Source organism: Trachurus trachurus, assembly GCF_905171665.1.
Source record: "Trachurus trachurus genome assembly, chromosome: 22".
Classification (NCBI taxonomy): Eukaryota; Metazoa; Chordata; class Actinopteri; order Carangiformes; family Carangidae; genus Trachurus; species Trachurus trachurus.
Window position 1 is genome coordinate 9,622,425 of NC_139907.1, and position 20,123 is coordinate 9,642,547.

At 45.3% G+C, this 20,123-nt stretch overlaps 1 protein-coding gene across 1 annotated transcript in view; it reads left to right on the top strand.

The window, feature by feature from the left end:
• The window catches only part of syne1b (spectrin repeat containing, nuclear envelope 1b), a gene marked incomplete at its 5' end in the record, with an annotated part of 71,632 nt that overhangs the window by 36,189 nt on the left and 15,320 nt on the right, over positions 1-20,123 (top strand). Inside the window, 50 exons of the mRNA XM_083998852.1 lie at positions 118-2,278; positions 3,065-3,402; positions 3,509-3,653; positions 3,766-3,984; positions 4,108-4,376; positions 4,531-4,696; positions 4,826-4,981; positions 5,116-5,268; positions 5,363-5,545; positions 5,645-5,782; positions 6,017-6,202; positions 6,319-6,441; positions 6,569-6,751; positions 6,943-7,086; positions 7,209-7,397; positions 7,688-7,828; positions 8,188-8,301; positions 8,391-8,552; positions 8,926-9,120; positions 9,267-9,443; positions 10,413-10,604; positions 10,923-11,054; positions 11,183-11,283; positions 11,411-11,564; positions 11,675-11,803; positions 11,902-12,057; positions 12,285-12,494; positions 12,661-12,762; positions 12,886-13,005; positions 13,104-13,304; positions 13,464-13,637; positions 13,970-14,101; positions 14,249-14,445; positions 14,672-14,804; positions 15,213-15,395; positions 15,574-15,723; positions 15,858-16,034; positions 16,139-16,294; positions 16,398-16,553; positions 16,654-16,824; positions 17,024-17,157; positions 17,262-17,466; positions 17,644-17,826; positions 17,934-18,080; positions 18,173-18,327; positions 18,488-18,635; positions 18,738-18,832; positions 18,984-19,218; positions 19,547-19,741; positions 19,942-20,067. Of these exons, the coding sequence (XP_083854978.1) occupies positions 118-2,278; positions 3,065-3,402; positions 3,509-3,653; positions 3,766-3,984; positions 4,108-4,376; positions 4,531-4,696; positions 4,826-4,981; positions 5,116-5,268; positions 5,363-5,545; positions 5,645-5,782; positions 6,017-6,202; positions 6,319-6,441; positions 6,569-6,751; positions 6,943-7,086; positions 7,209-7,397; positions 7,688-7,828; positions 8,188-8,301; positions 8,391-8,552; positions 8,926-9,120; positions 9,267-9,443; positions 10,413-10,604; positions 10,923-11,054; positions 11,183-11,283; positions 11,411-11,564; positions 11,675-11,803; positions 11,902-12,057; positions 12,285-12,494; positions 12,661-12,762; positions 12,886-13,005; positions 13,104-13,304; positions 13,464-13,637; positions 13,970-14,101; positions 14,249-14,445; positions 14,672-14,804; positions 15,213-15,395; positions 15,574-15,723; positions 15,858-16,034; positions 16,139-16,294; positions 16,398-16,553; positions 16,654-16,824; positions 17,024-17,157; positions 17,262-17,466; positions 17,644-17,826; positions 17,934-18,080; positions 18,173-18,327; positions 18,488-18,635; positions 18,738-18,832; positions 18,984-19,218; positions 19,547-19,741; positions 19,942-20,067 (10,291 nt within the window). The remainder of the gene's footprint in view (positions 1-117; positions 2,279-3,064; positions 3,403-3,508; positions 3,654-3,765; positions 3,985-4,107; positions 4,377-4,530; positions 4,697-4,825; positions 4,982-5,115; positions 5,269-5,362; positions 5,546-5,644; positions 5,783-6,016; positions 6,203-6,318; positions 6,442-6,568; positions 6,752-6,942; positions 7,087-7,208; positions 7,398-7,687; positions 7,829-8,187; positions 8,302-8,390; positions 8,553-8,925; positions 9,121-9,266; positions 9,444-10,412; positions 10,605-10,922; positions 11,055-11,182; positions 11,284-11,410; positions 11,565-11,674; positions 11,804-11,901; positions 12,058-12,284; positions 12,495-12,660; positions 12,763-12,885; positions 13,006-13,103; positions 13,305-13,463; positions 13,638-13,969; positions 14,102-14,248; positions 14,446-14,671; positions 14,805-15,212; positions 15,396-15,573; positions 15,724-15,857; positions 16,035-16,138; positions 16,295-16,397; positions 16,554-16,653; positions 16,825-17,023; positions 17,158-17,261; positions 17,467-17,643; positions 17,827-17,933; positions 18,081-18,172; positions 18,328-18,487; positions 18,636-18,737; positions 18,833-18,983; positions 19,219-19,546; positions 19,742-19,941; positions 20,068-20,123) is intronic.

The window sequence follows — 20,123 nt, forward strand, 5'->3', positions numbered from 1 at the left end:
CAACTGGTTCTGTCATAGCAATTGTCATTATGGCCATCGCTGTGGGGAAATGCGTGAATGATGACCATGTTTTTCATGCAACGTTTGTATAATTAATTGGTTTTTTTTTTGTGACAGAACGGATGCTGAAAGTTCGTCTCAGCACTTGGAGGCTTTACGGAAACTTGCAGTAACTCTAGGAGAGCAAAAGGGCACTCTCGAAGACCTTAAAGACCAGAAACAGAAAGTCATCCAACATTTGAACCTGGATGACAAGGAGCTGGTGAAAGAGCAAATCAGCCACTTTGAGCAGAGATGGTCTCAAATGCAAAACCTAATTGAGAGGAAAATCCAGGACTCGGTGGTGACACTAGAAGATATGAGCCAAGTGGAGGCCCGTCTGAGAGAGGCTCGGGACTGGGCCGAGGAGCAGCAGCCCGCCCTGTCTGAGGCCATGAAGATGAGTCCTCCCCCTGAGCTGGCTCAGAGCTTCCTGTTCGACCACCTGAGCATCTGCAGCGAGTTGGAGGCCAAGCAGCTCCTGCTGGCCCAGGCCATGGCCGACGCTGACAGGGTGCTGGCTCGGCTGGGCCTCAGCGAACGGCAGCGTTTGCAACAGCTCATTTCCGACACCCAGTCTGAAGTGGAATCGCTCAGCGTGAAAGTGGTGCAGCGCAGAAAACACCTCAGCAAGGCTTTCACAGAGAGGACGCAGTTCCTGATGGCTGTGAACCAGTCTATTTCCTGGGTCCAACAGAATGAGAAGAAAGCCCAGGCAGAGGAGTACATCGCCTTACTACCCGATGACCTGGCCAAGCAGGTCAGAACCTGCAGGAACATCCAAAGCAGTCTAAAAGCCTATCAGAGTGAGCTGACCTCCCTGTGGTCTCAGGGGAGGGATCTGATGAGAGATGCCAGCGAAGAAGAAAGGAACGAGATTCTCACAAAGTTACAGGAGTTACAAAACATCTTTGACAAAACCCTGCACAGATGTGGCCAGAAACTCCAGGAGCTTGAAAAAGTACTTGTCTCCAGGAAGTATTTCAAGACCGACTTGGAGAAAATTTGCCAATGGTTGAAACAAGCCGACATAGTCACCTTTCCTGAAATCAATCTGATGGTTGGAGATGCTGAATTAGAAGCACAACTACTCAAGTATCAGCTGATAGTCGAGCAGGCAATCGAATATGAGAACCTTCTCCTAATTGTACAAAGGGCTGGGCAGGAAATATTACCCACTCTGAATGAGGTAGACCACTGCTATTTGGATGAAAAACTAAACACCCTACCCCAGCAATATAACAGCATATTAGCACTAGCCAAGGAGAAACAGGAGAAAATCCAGCAGGCTATTCTCACAAGGAATGAGTACACCTCTTTCATAGATGTCACTCATAAAGCACTCAAAGAGCTGGAAGAACAGTTCAACAGCCTTGGCACACAACCTGTAGGACTGCAAACAGAAGAAGTCGTCAGTCTGCAGAGCGATTACAAAGCCATTCAGGCAGACCTGAGTAACCTTGGTCTAGCTGTGAGTGAGCTGAACCAGAAGAAAGAGGGATTTCGGAGCACTGGTCAGCCTTGGCGCACAGAGGAAATGACCCAGCTTGTGAGCCTGTACAACGGCCTCAAGAGGCTGGTCGAACAGAAAGTGGAGCATCTGGATGAAACCCTGGAGTCGTTTGAGGACCACAAGGCCATGGCCATGCAGGTTGACTCTGAGTTGAAGGCCACGAAGGAGCAGCTGGTTAAAGTCAACGCAGAGACCCAGTCGGCTGAGGAGAGGCTGAAGAACTACCACGCTCTAGCGGGGAGCCTCCAAAGCGCCAACTCTCACTTGTCCAGGCTCATGGAGCAGATGGACACTCTTGCGCCCCGTGTGGAGCAAGCTGCTCACGACGCCTCCAAGGAGCAGGTGGTTTTGTGGCAAGATGAGCTGCGGTCTTTGCAGGCTGCAGTGGGGGATCTGATAGAGGAGTGTGAGAACAGGTTTATTCAGAGTAAAGACTTTGAGACAGAGATGAAAAGGACCCTGGACTGGCTGCAGCAGGTCAGGGATGAGCTGGACTGCGCTGTGATCGTGGATGTGAGGGTGGAGAAGGTGCAGGAGGAGATCAGGAAGCAGCAAATCATGCAGGAGGAAGTGCAGTCCAGGCTGAGGATCGTGGCTGCTCTCAGTAGCATGGAGAAACAGGAATATAACAGTGCCAACGAGCTCGTCCCAGCACATGTAGACACAAACCTAGAGGAAATGGCAAAGCTGCAGGCTGATGTTCAAAAAGCACTAAGCTCAAAACAGGTAAATGCTCTTTAAAGGGATAGGTCAACATTTTGGCAAATAGGCCCATTGTCATAATCCCTATAGTCATAGCAGTAGGTTTGTTACCTTTAATTGTCGGTGCAAGCTATTTTTAGAATGGCGGAGCAGAGCCGTGAGCTGCTCAGAGCTATGCTACAGAGGCTCATGGGATTTCTTGGTTTCCCTCATCAAACTCATCAAATACACAATCCAACAACTCCAAAACGCTCTGGTGGACAAGTTGTGACCTGCACATTCACCACGCTATGAGATAATAACGTAATGTTACGAGACAGAGTTGTTTTAGAGGTAAATGCAGAGACTAATGCAAAACTGCCCCTGACAGGAACGCACATCAGCGGTTTTGTATGAATTTCCCTCTAAAACAACTCTGTCTGGTAACGATCTGTTATTATCTCATAGCGTGGTGAATGTGCAGGTCACAACTTGTCCACCAGGGCGTTGTGGAGTTGTTGGATTGTGTATTTGATGAGTTTGATGAGGGAAACCAAGAAATCCCATTAGCCTCCGTAGCGTAGCTCTGAGCGCAGCTCACGGCTCTGCTCCGCCATTCTAAAAATAGCTTGCACCGACAATTAAAGGTAACAAACCTACTGCTATGACTATAGGGATTATGGCAATGGGCCAATTTGCCAAAATGTTGAACTATCCCTTTAATATTGTTTGTGCTAGTTACTGTACAGTACCATCATGTCTGAATACAACTTTTATACCTAAAGAGATGAGCTATGATCTCAACAGTCTGTTATCTTGTTTTATATGTAGATCACTCTGGAGGAAGCCCTGCTGTTGTGCCAGAAGTACCACTTCAGGATGCAGTCAGCCTGCGAGTGGCTGGAGGATGCCGTGTCCTTCCTACAGCAAGCGAGTCTGGGTGTGGACGTGGAGAACTACGAGGAGTGTCTCCGGCAGCAAGGGGACATCGTGGCCACGGAGCAGGAGTTCCTCAGCCACTTGGAGGAGCTGCAGACCCTGCTGCCCCAGCTGGGGAACCTGGTCAACCCCACAGCCAAAGAGCAGCTGCGTGTGAGTGTGGAGTCGGCAAAGCAGAGGGGCGTGGAGGTCCGAGATCAGCTCCAGTGTCACCAGGATGTCCTTCACAGGTAGTGACAACAAAGGAGTGATCTACATGCAGTGATTACATATTCATTTTGTTACTAATGACGTTTTATCTACTTACTTATTATTAATGTGCCCTTTTTTTTTTAGCTGCGTAGCCCAGTGGAAGTCATACCAGGAGGCGAGGCAGACTGTCATTGAGCTGATGAATGAGGCTGAAAAGAAGCTGACTGAATTTTCTACAGCAAAGGCAGCCACGAACCAAGAGGCTGAAGATAAGCTGGGCAGTCATCGGGTATGAGAAGCCAAAAAAAGAGTATTTCTCTAAAAAAAAAGAAAAAGAAAATGGGTGTTGCTTCAATGACAGCAATGCACTGTGTTTCTTACTTGTATCTTATTTTTTTCAGTCTCTTGTATCACTGGTGACTGGCTTCCAAGAGAAGCTGAGTGGTTTAGAGGAGCAAGCTGCTCAGCTGGAGCTGGTGGGGAGCGATGCCAGCAAGGCCACCATCAGCCGCTCAATGACCACTGTGTGGCAGCGCTGGACACGACTGCGCAGCGTGGCACGGGGACAGGAGAGAGTACTGGAGGACACTGCACAGGAATGGAGGACCTTTAGGGAGAAGGTATATAGGCGAAGAAAATATGTAGCTCGTAATTTCACAATATTACGTTATTATGTGATAATTATTTTGTAATTACACAAAATGATCGCAACATTTTGTTCATTTTGTGATCATTTGTTATAGATGGTGAAGGTGAGAGCCGTCTCCGATGAGCTCCAGAGTCGTTTCCCCGACAGTGCCGTGGAGAAGGCCTCTAAAGCCACCCTGCAGTCTCTGTTGGACCAGCACGACCTGCTGAGCCAAGACCTAGAGAGAGAACTCTCCGCCCTGATGCTGCTCCGGCAGTACGCCCTCAGCCTGCTGCACGATGTGGAGGTGCCTTCACCGACAAACGACCAGGATGAGTTGCCCAGCTTGAAGGAGATCAGAACAGCACAAGACCAAATGGAAAGGTAGTGGCAAGTTTATACACCTACATTAAAAAAAACACTCTAATTACTCAATTATTTATTATGTTTTTACACCTTCTGTCTATTTGAAAAGTACATTGTACCAATATTTAACAATTCAGAGTTTGAATTGCATCATTTTTATCTGTGTCTCCAGCCTTCTGACACAGTCCAGGACCAAACGGGCTCAAACCGCTCAGGAACTGAGGGACAGAGAGGAAGTGGAGAAGGAGCTCAGTGTTGTTAAAGCCTGGATCCAGGAGACCAGGGAGCTTCTTCTCAATCCCACACCAGACATTGATTCTCTGCTGCAGGAGCTCGAGGTATAGCTGCTGTCTGCAAAAAAAGAAAAAAGAAATATAATATCTGTGATATCCCCAGAACATCCCCATTGTTATTCAAATATTATTGTTTATGAGAAAGACAAACTGGATCGTATTTTTTGTGTACAGATTGTGCATGGAGATGTGATCAACTATCGTCAGAATGTGGATAAATTAGCAGAGCAGCAACAGAGCAAGTACCTGGACCTCTACACTATATTGCCCTCTGAAATCTCCATGCAACTAGCTGAGGTCTCACTCGCACTGGGCGCCATTGAGGATCAGGTATCATATAATTTCATAGACTTACATACATAAGACCATGATACATTTCTTTATTGTCTAAAATCAATCTGCCAGGAAGCAGTGTGTTTTACATGTCTTGTGGCATTTGTTTCCATTTCCTCTTGATGTTCTAGGTTCTTTCCAAAGAGAGAGAAATCCAGAAGACCAGGGAAATAAAAGAGGACTTCAGCTCCAGGATACATGAAATCTCTGAGAAACTCAAAGCTATCGCTGCTAAATTCAAAGAAAAGTCTCCAGATGTTGATCATGCCAAAGAAGAGGTCAAGGTGGGATGGCCTCACTGTGAATTTGCATCTTGTTAAGAAAAACAAATTAAATATTGTCAGGATATAAAATTCAACATGTCATTTCCTTACACAGAGCCTGGCTGAGGACTTGGACTCCTGTGGTCGCACCCTGTCAGAACTGGATGCTGCTGTACAAGAGTTTGGTCGCAGAAACCCCCTGCTGGCCAAACAGCTGAGTGACGCCATCAGCAAACTGTCAGAGATGCATCACCACACGACACGCCTGGCAGACTGCAGGAACAACTGGCTCAAAAAGGTTTGTGCTCAGTTTGCTGTACAGTACAACGTCCACACAGAAATGTTACAGTCACACAGAAAAGCATGCTTTATTGTCTCCCTTATCTTGGCTCTTCAGGCCGTCTGCTATTTAGACGAGTATAATGAGATGCTGGACTTCATTGTGCGGTGGTCGGAGAAAGCCAAAAGCCTGGTGAGGGCAAACATCATCTGGAACTCCTCAGTTCACCTGCAGGAGCAGATACGCATGTATCAGGTGAGCTGCAATCTTGTCATGTCCCTGTGTTGTTTTAAATAAAGTTAACCATTTTAGCTTTTCTCCATATTATTTTGAGAAGGCGGGGTGTAAGTGGTTTGACATGATTTGAGCTGCACATGCTCACACACTCCATAAAATGCACATTTAACAGGAAATGAACTGTGCCTTCCCACTTTAAGACCTAAACCACACATTCCTCTCATTCACTGCTTTGTTGCCCCTGTTGCTCAGGCCGTCCTGCGTGAGTCTCGGGAGCTCCATGGAGACCTGGAGTCGATGGCGGAGAAAGTCGAGCTCCTTTCTGAGGTGCTGCAGGTCGAATCCATGAGCCAACAGGTTTGTGAACTCAGCCGACACACCGAGGAGCTTCAGCAGAGCATCAAGATGCGGCTGCAGAGCTTGGAGGATGCAGATAAGGTAAGGTGACATGAATGTTTGTGACATGAATGAATGAGCCCCTTTAAAAGATCAACAAAACTGAAGACTTAGGTGCAGATATATATGCAATTGAATTGTGTCTGCCATGTCCTCAGAGTATGGAGGCCCTGGAGTATGAAGTTAAGGCCTTACACGTTGCTCTGGAGCAGGTCCAAGCCACACTGACCTCACCAGAGTTGGCACGGCAGAGCCTCAAAGAGCAACTGGCTCAGAGACAGGTAATCGCACGACTTTAGATAATCCAATGTAGCCTGTAATTTATCACAATGAGCATTTAACGCTCTCTCCGCATCTGGTATAGCTTGTTAGCAAGTTCTCACAGTGCAAATGTCCTGTTTTTTTCAGCGTTTGTTGTCAGACATGGAGAGCTTCAAGCAGCAGGTGCAGGCAGTGCAGCTGTGTCAAAGTGCTCTGCAGGTCCCAGAGGAGGTGATGCCCAACCTGGCCATTTGTCGCACAGCTCTGCGTTTGCAGCAGGAAGCCAGTCAGTTGCAGCACGTAGCCATTCAGCAGTGCAATATCCTACAGGTACAGTAGGGGGCACCACAGCTCAATAACTTTATCATGTTGTAGTTCTTGCGACACTTCTTTTTTAGACACAGCATGCATTTTATGTTTATTTTAAGGAAGGTTCACTTTTTTTGAATGCAGAATAAATGCACTTTTTATAGGTTTGAACTCTTGACCTAACTGTTGTGACACTTTCTGTTCTTGTTCAGGAGGCAGTGGTGCAGTATGAGCAATATGAACAGGAAGTGAGAGACCTACAGGGGCTGATTGAGGAAGCTCATCGCGTCATCCAGGACCGACCGAACCCCGCTGGCAATATCCAGGAGCTGCAGGCCCAGATCCTTCATCACGAAGTACAATACATGGAGTCTTTCATTTCACCAACAATTCGTGTGCAGTTCTGCTGCAATGCATTTAGGACTAGAACTCAAAACATTGCACCATTTAAAATGTGGTGTTTTGTATTTTTGAATAGGAACTTGCCCAGAAAATCAAAGGTTACCAAGAGCAGATCGCCTCGCTGAACTCAAAGTGCAAGATGCTGGCAGTGAAGGCCAAGCATGCCACCATGCTGCTGACTGTGACTGATGTGGAGGGACTGCCTGAGGGGCTGCAGGACATGGAAGGAGAGAAATCCAAGAAATCCTCAGCACAAGCCGTCATGGTAAGAGAGCACAAAACACCACATAACTAACTAACTTGTGCTGATTAAGCTGTTTGTTTGTGATGATCGCATCGACTAATTGATAAACCTCTCGATTCATTCTGCTACCTCTGGCTTTAACTTAAAGAGTTCTTAACAGCTTGAATTGGTTTCATTTTTACTAATTAAACTCCCTTGCCTGCTTATGTGTTTTTACTTATGAAGTGCCTTGTGCTACAAAAAACGCAAACCTTTCCAAATCCACTTTGCATGTCTGCTCTTCTTTTAATGTTTCTTGCATGGCGTGTCAGATGACGGCAGGCCGCTGTCACACACTCCTGTCTCCTGTAACTGAGGAGTCCGGGGAGGAGGGCACTAACAGCGAGGTATCTTCTCCTCCTGTCTGTCGCTCTCCCTCCCCCATCACTTACACTGAGGCCACTGTAACCAAGGTATCTGCCTTCTCTATTCCTATTTTTTCATCGTGGGTTTCAACTAAATTGCATGTACTTTTGGTTTTTTGGTTTTTATCAGTTCTTCCTTTCACTTAATTTTTTTTAATAATCGTACATTTTTTCTATAATCATTTAACAAATTTAACAAAACAGTTAAAACTGCAACAATCAATAAATCTAATCACAAATTGAAAAGGTAAAAACAAACCAAGGGGAGTTGTAATCCATAGCTATTCTCCATCTGCCCCTGCAAATTCATCATGGCTACTTGAATTCGGAGCTTTCTCTCTAGTTACTCTCTGTTTCATAACTAATTTGTCTTAGCTGTTGACAGTGCTGATTGAATATATTTTTAGATGGGTAGAGGGACACTCACCAGAGCTCCAATCCAAGAATTGTACGATCCGACATTCGAGTCTGTGGCCAACTTGGACGACTTGCAGCGCTCATGGGAGACATTAAAGAATGTGGTATGTGAATAATAATAATCTGATGTCAGCTTGTGATTTATTTATTTCTGACTAAGCACGTTTACATTGTACAACTGGTGTTCAAACAGATCAGTGAGAAGCAGAGGTCTCTGTATGAAGCTCTGGAAAAACAGCAGCATTACCAGGGTTCACTCCAATCAATCTCCTCAAAAATGGAGGCTCTGGAGGCCAAACTGAGCGAGCCTCTGGAGGCGGACAGAAGCCCAGATAGCCACATAAAGGCCCATGAGGTGAGCCACATACTTATATTTGTACATTTTAAATTGCATCCTGTGTTCCTGCAACTTGCACTCACCATTGTTATCTATTGTCTGAGGCTCTGTGAATATGCAGTGAAACTACTCAGTAATTATCGCTGTAGAAGATCAAAGGGCCAGTGTTTGCATTTATAATTCACGGTTTACATTGCATCACTGTCCCTCTGGAGATAATTTAGTTTGTTGACGGAGTGGGGAGTTAGGAAAAGAACAGTCGATCCAGATTTTTAATTTTGAAAATGTAGTATATGGCCCAGTATCTGCACGATAACAAAATAAAACTTAATCTGTGTTCAATCTCTCTGAATATAAACTAAACACCTACAATGATGTTTTTTTTCTGCAGGGTCTGATAGATGAGATTCGCACTGTGCAGGAGGAGATAGATCGGCTGCAAACAAGCTTCACAGAGGATCTGGCCTCTGAAGCTGTGGACTCGGACATGGCTGACCAGTTGGCCATGCAATCCTCCCTCGCCGTGCTGGCTGAGAGGATGGCCACCATCCACATGAAGGCCTCAGGGAAACAACAAGTACTGGAGGTAGGTATTGTAAAAACTGTGAAAACGCACTCCCACAACTTAAGGCTAATAGCTGTGCTTTATTAACAAATTAGATCGTATTACTGTATTATCAAATCAATAAAGAAAGACATTTGATGAGTAAAATGTGATGTGCTCTGTTCCAGGAACGTGTTAGTGACCGTCTGGAGGGTCAGCGCCAGGAACAGGCCATACAGCTGTATCAGACCCAGGCCGATGGACTGGAGCAGTGGTTCATCAGGATGCGCAGCGCTGTCACCTCCATCCTCGAACCTAAACCTCTGGAGGAGACGGACATGGAGGACCAGCTAGCCGAATGCCAAGTAAGACTGCCCCCTGCTGTCCACTCCCAGTAATGAATGTAATCTAAATATCTGAATTAAAACATCACTCAATAATATGAATGGGTTTATGAATATGAGTTTGTTGTTACTTACGTAGCAGATTGTCAGGAATTGACACAGGAAGCTCTGAAGAGCTGTTCTCCAGGTGGTCAGACATTGTCTCTGGTCCTCATCCTGACGCCAAATTGGCAGTGGATTATTTACATCCGTCTTATACTTCAATTGTTTCCCTTATCACATATGGATCATCCCAGGGGGGCAGGAACCTTCCAGGGAGTAAACAAGAGCATTAGCAGAGTTAGAGGGGCATTCAGATGGCTGGGCTCCTAAGCGACTGTAGCGCTAGTCTTAAGCAGATTATGCAGATGTCTCTGTGTGACAGAGGCCTGTTAGAGGCACAGGGCGGAGTGCTGTCAGACGATTAATAGATCCCACTGTTGGGATTGGTGTTGTTGGTAAAGCTGCTAGAATATCCAAGTAGGAGAATCCTAGAGAACTGGGAGGGGAAGGCGGGAGGGAGGGAGAGTTACAGTACTCTCTGCCTGCATGCAGGGAGCTATCGCTTGAGTTGTGGCTATGCTATTAGACAACAAATGTTTCTCCAAAGATTGAAGCAGCGTTCTCTGAGAGGTGTCCCTGACTGGTCTGGACATTCAGCATGGTCTTCTGCAGGGGATAATTTCTTTTTGAATTTGAACGAGAGCATGTATGTTGCAGAGCATGAAGCGTGAAGGATTAGTGGTAATATGTGGCACAGAAGGCGATGTCGAAGAGGTGGGCCAAGGATGAAAACACAGGGAGAGCTCTCCCTGTCCTGTGGCCGGGGAAAGCTGCTGGTGTAGGGGGGCCAGTCGGAAACTGGCGGGACTGTTCTGTAGAGAGAGGACCTGCTGCTGTAGGTGGTGAGGCACCATGTTTGAGCTGGCCTCTCTTCTCCTGCTCCTGCAGAACATGCTGCTGGAGATTGAAGAGAAGGTGTTGGCCCTGTCGGAGCTGTCCATGCACAGTGAGAACCTGCTGCTGGAGGGACGGACAGAGACCAGAGAGGAGGCAGAGCAGCTGGCCGGGAGGTTGCGCACTCTGAAGGGCGGCCTATTGGAGCTGCAGAGGATGCTACAGGACAGGCAGAGTAACATCCAGGTGAGGTGGCTACAGGCTTCAAATATTGACATACCTATTAATGAAATATTTGATGCATTAGTTGATTTAATTCTGTCTCTTTGCTTTCTTTACTATCTTAATTCCTTTTTTTTTTAAATATGTTTTTATTTCCAATGAATTTGCACAAAAAGACTTTGCTTTCTGTCTCCTGGGAGCATATTCAGTGTTTATCCTTTAGCTCCTAGGTGGCATCTCTGCAGTTTTATACATTTGCAAATGATGATTCAGTTTTTTTGCTGATGTGTGTCTCTTGATTTAGTCTTGCATCACATTGCATTGCATTACCTGGTCCTACAGGGCTCTCTGCAGGAGCAGGAGGACAGTGAGTCAGACTCCAGTCTCTCCCAGAGTCCCAGTGTGCAGGACTGGCTGGCCCAGGCCCGCACCACACGAACCCAACAGCACCAGGACAGTCTTCAGAGACAGAGGGTACGCTGTCACAACGTCTAAACCACAACAATGACATGGAAATACCATCATATCGTTCTACCGTCACAATAATAGTTCAGAAGCTGTTTGTCTAACCACTGGTGTTGTATTGCATGTTTGCTCTTTAGGAGCTGGAGGAGCAACTTGCAGAGCAGAAAAAGCTGCTTCAGTCAGTTGCTAGCAGAGGGGAGGAGATTCTCATCCAACAGGCCTCGCCCAGCAGTGTCAGGTATTTTACATCCGTCTATACCACACTTACATACAAATAGCAATAGAACTAAACAGTCAAATATGTATGCACCAATGGCAAAATCTAAATAAAGCATGAATTAATTCATGTTTCTGTCACTTTGCAGCACAACAGAGCCATTTTCAACAGCAGCTTTGGTTGAGAGGGAAGCTCAGGTTGCACGAGAACAGTTTAGGCAGAGATGGGAGAGCCTGAGATTAGAGCTGAAAACGAAACTACAGCTCCTACAGAAAACTCTGGAGCAGGACCACAAGCAGCTGGTACAAACGCTGTGGTGCAATATGCTATGTGGTGATAGAGGCAGAATATATTTTTTCCCTGATGTTTTTGTGGATGTTTAAAGCTAAAGACTGCTGTATGCCTTTTGCAGGTTTATTCCAGACCCTCTCGTGTGACCACAGCTGGTCCATTGTTTAAAGGTGAAACACAAGATGACAAATCCTCCCTGAAGAATCTGTACGACTGCTTCAGACAGACAATAGAAGACATGACCACTCAGGTTTTACCATTTTTGTCTCCACATTGAGAAAATGGCAAGACATGTCATTTAAATATTTTTGTTAAACCATAAATGTGTCACATCTTGTTTGTGCGCAGCCCGGCGGTGGTGAGACACAGGTGGCGCAGATGGAACAGCAGCTCTACACAGCTGTGTCATCCACCTCCTCCTGGCTGGATGGCGTGGAGAACAACGTCTTCTCTGGCTCAGTGCTGCTGGCTGAAAACGCAGATACCCAGCTAGAAAAGCAGGAGGTACGATCAGCCCCAGAGAGTTTAATTAATTGTGAAACTTCATTATTCCACAAGGCTTGAAAATAACAAATCAAGTTAACTTCATAAATTGTTGTTTGATGATTCAATAAAAACGAAGTCACAACAATAAAGTCATCAAAGTTGTGGTTTATCTACTCAACTTTGTAGCAGAATATTTTTAGAGTTCAACTTTTAAACTGATCTTTGCTTTTGATCTTCTCTGGCAGACGTTAGAAAACGATGTGATGCATGTGACGGAGGAGGTGAAGCTCAGCCAGGCTCTGCTAGCTGGGTCTTCAGGTTTGACACATGAAGACCGGGCGCTGCTGGAGGACAACCTTGAGTGCCTGAAAGAGAGACTAGGAGCTCTGGGTTGTGCTCTGGGACAACGCTGTGACCACATGAGGACCAGAGCACATGAACTCACAGCCTACCAGGTTTTTACACTCTACCTCCAAATATTAATTTATATCTTAAGATTTGCAGAACAAAGTTTCTTCATTTTCTAAATGTCTGTATTATGTCATGTTTATTTGTTTTTGAACTTGTACCAGCTGATTTCTCAAAGGAAATGCACAATAAATTGTCTTCTGTCTTGCATAGACTGAGCTACAGCTTCTCCAAACTGCTTTAATTGAGACAAAGTGCCAGATCCTACAGGCCTTAGCTGGAGCCATGGGCGAACCAGCCTCCAAACAGCTGGAGGTAATACAGGCTTTGGCATTGACATGAATGCACACACATTTCACTCATCGCCTGCCAAAGCTTACAGACAACAAGAGTTATCACTGTAAATGTCATTCATTTGTGTCATTTATCTCTTCTAAGGTCATTGCCAGCGCAGAGGAGAGCCTGAAAGAATTTGAACAGAGAATCACTGAGCTCAAAACCAGAGGAGCAGCACTGCAAGCAGATCAGATATCAACAAACAAGATACTAAAACTCCAGGTAATGCACATGACTGAAAGTTGCACCGATGGGAGTCATTTTAGCAGAAGAAATTGTACATAAAATGTAAAAACAATACTGTCTGTGTGTGTTTCCAGGATTCTTATGAGGAGCTGGTGATGACGGTGGGTTCCCGGCGCAGCGGGCTGAACCAGAACATGGCTCTGAAGGAGCAGTATGAGCGTGCTCTGCGGGACCTGACCGACCTGGTGGACACAGCCAAGGACAAGATGGCTGCTGATCAGCGCATCGTCGCTAGCTCTGTGGAGGAAGTCCAGAGTCACCTGGATAAACATAAGGTTCGCTCATCTTGGACTCTACTACTATAAGTTTGTGGGTGTAACAAATGGTTATCAGCAAAGGTGTGAAACACTGCACCTACTGTTAGAAGAACTGGAGACACAGTGTTAAGACAAAAACAGAGCTCATTGGTGTGTTTGTTTCTCTCTGTTTCGTAGGAGTTCTTTCAGGGTCTGGAGTCCCATATGATTCTAACAGAAACATACTTCAGGAAAATCAGTGGGCTGATGCTTCCCAAAGAGAGCCAAGCCTTGGAGGAGACACTGGCTGAGGCTCAGAGCGTCTTGAAAGAGGCACACAGTAAAGGAGTTGAGCTCGAGTGTATCCTGGAGGTGAGAGAGAACTAGTGATGTTAACTATGTATGAAACTTGTGAGGGGGCACCTACAATACAAGAACTCTGCTGTTTCTGTTAAAAAGAAGTAGAATGAACGTGGAATAAAAATCATGAAAAAAATCAAAAATCAATGATAAGCACTAACTGTGTTTATAAACTACATACTAATGAGTATTCATGCGTTATAAATGAAGAATTCAGTATTTATTAATGTTTAACTAATGCTTAATAGTGTGTACTTATTATAAAGTGTTACCAAAATCATTTATAGTGGTCGACATCTAATGCCTAATTTCTCAATGTTCTTTGTATTTTTTTTTTCTGTTAGACTTGGTGCCGCTTGGTGCAGGATTACCAGAGTCTGAACCGACAACTTGAGGCAGTTGAAGGAAACATCCCCTCTGTTGGTCTGGTGGAGGAGACAGAAGAAAGACTCATGGACAGGATCTCATTATATCAGGTACAAAGATCAGATTTTAGGATGTGGTATGTTAAGCTTATAATGAAGTAAATAAAGCAATAATAGAAAAAAGTGGAAGGATATCAAAAAACAAACAGTTATTATCCCATTTTTCTAAGATTTTTATGAATCTTCAATTCTGTGTAGGGTCTGAAGGGGAAACTGACCGAGCACCAGCACAAGCTCTACCAGGTGCTGGAGGAGGGCAAACATCTCTTACTGTCAGTGTGCTGTCCTGCACTGGAGAACCAACTCGCCCTGCTTGGAGACCACTGGCTAAACAATACAGCCAAGGTCAACAAGGAACTGCAGCGTCTGGAGGCCATCTTGAAACACTGGACCAGGTAAGAAACACATCAGAATAATGTCTCATTTTAGGCATAGAGGACAAATAACAGTGTTTTTCAGATTCCCTACACCCTCACACATTTCATAGAAAGGAAGTGTTGCAAAGGATGATTGTTTCACAGATAACAGGGGACAAGCTATTTGGTTTACAGACTCTTGAACTTGAAAATTTGTACCTGCACCAATGTGATTTGTATATATTTAAACTGTTTTTCCTTGCAGGTATCAGAGGGAGTGTGCAGAGCTCAGCGAGTGGCTGCAGTCCGCTCTGGAGCGACTGGAGTTTTGGAACACGCAGGCGGTGTTGGTGCCGCAGGAGCTGGAAACCGTCCGAGATCATCTCTCTGCTTTCCTTGTGAGGCCGCGGACAATGTTCTTTTTCTGATTTGTGTTTGCCCTTGTATTGATCCAGAGATTGAGCCTCCAGCAACATTATTGCTTGAAGTTTTTCGGTCACACACACTGAACTGTTGGCACCAGCCACAACTAAGGACACTTTTAAAGATACGTATGTGTGGGAAAAGTGTAGGTTATTTCTACACGCCCACCGTCTATGTAAATAGCAATCTCATTCACTGGAGTCACAGTTTATTATCTCTCATCCTACTATTTAGGAGGAGTGTAATGCTGCAGTGTAGTGCCAAAGCCCTGCTGTGTCATAGCAATAATAGTTTTATTGGTTAAAAATGAAATCATAACACTGTTTCATATGTTTCCTTTTGGTTGCCTGCCAGTTGATGAGTCTTGTCATTGTCTCTCTCAGGAGTTTTCAAAGGAAGTCGAGGGAAAGTCCAGCCTGAAGAGCTCAGTGGTAACTGAGGGCAACCAGTTGCTGCGCCTTAAGAAAGTGGACACAGTGGTGCTGCGGTCTGAGCTGGGTCGCATTGACACGCAATGGACTGAGCTGCTCACACGCATCCCAGTGGTCCAGGAGAAGCTGCATCAGGTATCGTCACATGGAGTCAGACTGAACAGGCTTAGCTGCTTCAGGGCAAATAGGATTACTTCTTTCTGCTGCTTCACTCCTATGCAGAAGTTTTTCAGTCAAAGGTTAACCTCAGGCTGGCAACACTTGACATTTCCTCCCAGAATGTTAAAATGCACCACATTTCATTTCTTCTCAGATCCAAATGGAGAAGTTGGCCTCCCGTCATGCCATTTCTGAGCTGTTTAACTGGATCTCCCTGATGGAGAATGTCATTGAGGAAGATGAAGAAAACCTCAAGAGTGCTGTGGGGTCAAATGTGATTCAAGACTACTTGCAAAAGTACAAGGTAGTCGACTTATCATACAGATTGTTATACATTTATATCACCAATAAAGACCAATATGTGGCAGCTACGATACAAATACAAATTATGAATCCAAAATGTTGAATGTCTGATCTGCTGTTGTTTCCCCGCTGTAGGGCTTCAGGGTAGACTTAAGCTGTAAGCAGCTGACTGTGGACTTCGTCAACCAGTCAGTGCTGCAGATCAGTGGTCAGGATGTGGAGAGCAAGCGCAGTGATAAGACAGACTTTGCTGAGCGTCTGGGAGCCATGAACAGGCGCTGGCAGATCCTACAAGGCCGAATAAATGAGAGGGTGAGGCCACAGGCAATGAAGCTGTGACTTAAAGAAGAACAACCACTGTCATCATCGGTGCGAAAGTCATGTATAAAATCATAATGTGCATAAATTACTTCCAGATTCAGTTCCTTGAAAGCCTTTTGGAGATGTGGCTGGAGTATGAGAGCAGCATTCAGGCCATGAAGTCCTGGATGGCGACTCAAGAGGAAAGGCTCAAGAGGAAACACCGGATAGAGGATTTGACATCAGTGCAGAATGCTCTCAAAGACTGTCAGGTTAGGCCTCTTTCACTGTGTCCATGCTGATGTATTACAGATTTATTACTCAATTTTTAGACCATGTTTTTTTTATCATCTGAAAACTATCTCTTACTTTTAGGAAATGGAAGAGTTGGTGAAGGAAAAAGAGAAAGAATTAGAGCGGGTGGAGGAGCAGGGTTGTGCCCTTGTCCAGAACAAGACCGATGAGGCCTGTGCTATTGTCATGGAAACACTCCAGTGTGTCAATCACACCTGGGCTAACCTGGACCACTTGGTAAGCTCCCCTGTTCTCTTTTCCCTATGTTTTTTTGTGTTTTTTTAATGTGACACTTCAGTTGCACCCACCTAATCCGCTGTGCTCTGCTCCTTAACAGATAGGACAGCTAAAGATCAGTTTGAAGTCGGTGCTGGATCAGTGGAGTCTATACAAACGCGCTTCAGAGGAGATCAATGGCTACCTGATGGAGGGAAGGTACTCTGTGTCTCGTTTTCGCCTCCTCACAGGCTCCCTGGAGGCCGTTCAGCTGCAGGTGCAGAGTCTGCAGGTATGACGGGATGAAGAGGTGTTCGATTTGCTGTAGTGCCATGTCAGCTGGCTTTTAATAGCGTTTGTTGCATTACAAAGTGTTTATGAATCTTGTTTTGATGAAGTTAAAATGTATCTTTTTATAGCAGATTGTCTTATTAATGCCATGTTTGTCAGTAATTGTGAATTAAGCCTCCTGTGGTTTGTTATCTGAAAAGGATTTGCAAGAGGAGTTGGAGAAACAGGAGAGCAGCTTGAGAAAGTTTGGTGCTGTGACCCACCAACTACTGAAGGAGTGTCACCCCTCAGTTTCCGACTCCCTAAACAACGCCCTCAAGGACGTCAATGCAAGGTGACAAAACCTAACTTTAACATGTATTTTTGTAACAATATTATCAGGACACGTGTTTTAAGCCACAGGCAGATGATTAACATCCCTATAATGTTTGCACACAGATGGACTGGCTTACTGGAGGAGATCGCGGAGCGTCTGAGAAGCAGCAAAGCTCTGCTGCAGCTGTGGCAGCGCTACAAGGAGCTTTACGAGCAGAGCTGCAGCAGCATCCAGCTGCAGGAGGAGAAGGCAGACCAGCTTCTCAAGACCACCTGCAGCAAGGACATCTCTGATGAGGAGGTGTCCGACTGGATCCACGAATGCAGCGTGAGTGAGACCATAACATTGTTTAATATCTGAGCAACCATTTCAGTGGTAAGTGTTTCAGTGCGTGTTCTCGGGCCTTATCATGCACTTTACCACTTGTGATAATGGAAATGAAAGATGGAAAGAATTCAGTTTTTAGTTTGGCATGAAAAAACTCTTTTTGAATGTTTGTCTCAGGAGCTGCTCCGGTCCCAAGCTCCAGTGCAGGCGTCCTTACAAGTTCTCCAAGAACTGGGAGATCAGCTGAAACAGCAAGTGGACACATCAGCAGCATCGAACATCCAGTCGGATCATCTCTCCCTCACCCAGCGGCTTTCTACTGTGGAACAGGCTCTTACCAGACAGCTCACCACCCTGCAGGTAAAAGAAAAACATGATTACCCAAGATTTCATTTAAGTACTCAGTGTACCAATCAGAATCATAGATTTTACACTTTGGGGTTGCTGATGTCTCTCTCCTACAACAGACTGGAGTTCAAGATTATGAAACCTTTAACAATCAGTTGGATTCATTGGGATCCTGGATAGTTGAAGCTGAGGAGGCTCTGAAAGTGCAAGATCCCAACAGCTCCACTGACCTGACCATCATCCAGGACCGCATGCAGGAGCTCAAGGTATTTTTTTGCTGTTGCTTTCTTCTGTTAAATTGAACAAATCGACTTAACTAATTGTCGTGAATTAACATTTCTCTCCTGTCTTCTGACAGAGGCTCATGCTGAAATTCAGCAGCATGGCCCCTGAATTAGAGCGTCTTAATGAGCTCGGTTATCGGCTCCCGCTCAACGATTCAGAGATCAAACGCATGCAGAACCTCAACAGGAGCTGGTCGACAGGCTCAGCACAGACCACAGAGAGATTCAGGTACGACACACAAATGCTTCTTATATTCTTAATGTTGTTATTAAGATTCAGTTTTTTCCATATTTCAGTAATATAAGATCAAGTGACTAGACTGTAGAGACAGCTGAGCATCAAAGTGTCTTTATTTCGTTTTTTCACTTCTGTGTTTGTTTCTTTGCAGCAAACTTCAGTCCTTCCTGCTGCAGCAGCAGACCTTCCTGGAGAAGTGTGAAACATGGATGGAGTTCTTGGTCCAAACTGAGGAGAATCTGGCTGTGGAAATTTCTGGGAACTACCAGAGTTTGATGGAGCAGCAAAAAGCCCACGAGGTTCAAATCCTTTCTTTTTTTTTTTTTTAAAGAAAAAGACTTTTAATTAGATGTTTAATTACAAGTTCCTGTTAATTAATCATTGATTTGTTGTCTATCCAGTTATTCCAAGCTGAGATGTTCAGTCGCCAACAAATCCTTCACTCTATCATCAGTGATGGACAGCGGATGTTAGAGCAGGGTCAGGTGGACGACAGGTAAAGCTCAAATCCATGCTGTGAGCAGTCTGTCACTGTTCTGCTTGTCATTTACTATCAAGTATAGAAGTGCCGACTCTGAGTGCAAGATTGTTAGACCTGATCAATCTAATTGTTACTTATTATTCTCCTTCCCCTCCTTACCCTGCAGAGATGAGTTCAACCTGAAGTTGGCTCTGCTGAGTAACCAGTGGCAGGGCGTAGTTCGCCGGGCTCAGCAGAGGCGCGGCATCATCGATGGTCTGATCCGTCAGTGGCAGCGCTACAGAGAAATGGTGGAGAAGCTGCGCAAATGGCTGGTGGAGGTGTCTCACCCTGCAGAGCCCCTTCAGGCAGGGACTACAGTGCCTCTGCAACAAGCCCGCTCCATGCTGGATGCGGTCCAGGTACATAATGTAAAAGCTTACCGAGTACAAATCATAGCTATATCTAGCTGGCGCAGGACAGAACCATCCGCTAAGATCCACAGAACTGGCATTTATTCCCTGTATTGATTAGTGTTTTAGTACCAGTGGATCTTTGTCAGGAAGACGTACTGTGCAGTGAATCCTGGCAAAGATCTTCTCCGATCAAAATCTTGATCAATGAGGAGAGGATAAACGTATAAAGTATACAGGGCTCATGTATGTTGATAAAGTCTCGCTGTTCTTGATGTGGTGGACCCTGCTTCATCTGATATGACTTTATCTGAGTGACTGTGTTTTTCTGCAACAGCTGAAGGAAAAGGTGCTGCAGCGACAACAGGGCAGCTACATCCTGACAGTGGAGGCCGGCAGACAACTGCTCCTGTCGGCTGATAGCCGGGCGGAGATGGTCCTGCAGGGAGAGCTCACTGATATCCAAGAGCGATGGAAACATGCCAGCATCTGCCTGGACGAGCAGAAGAAAGAGCTTGCCACCTTGTTAAAGGTACACCAGACAAATTGACAACAGCTTGTAGAGTACAAGAAACCTGAGGAGACCTTGAAGGGATAGTGTAAATGTTTTACCTGATCTTGCTTTACATATGTTTTTTCAGATTTCTCACCCTTTGTTATGTACAGCTGCATTGTTAGCAAGCATTGTTGGTGTTATGTGTTTGTTTACATCATGATTCATGTCATACACAGGACTGGGAGAGGTGTGAGAGAGGTATTGGTGGATCGCTGGAAAAACTTCGAGCTTTCAAACGACAGCTTTCCCAGCCTCTTCCTGATCACCATGAGGATCTGCAAGCTGAGCAGATTCGCTGCAAGGTAAGTGCCTTCAGGCATTTTTAATTTCATTAAGTGGGAATTTAGCAAGAAGGAAA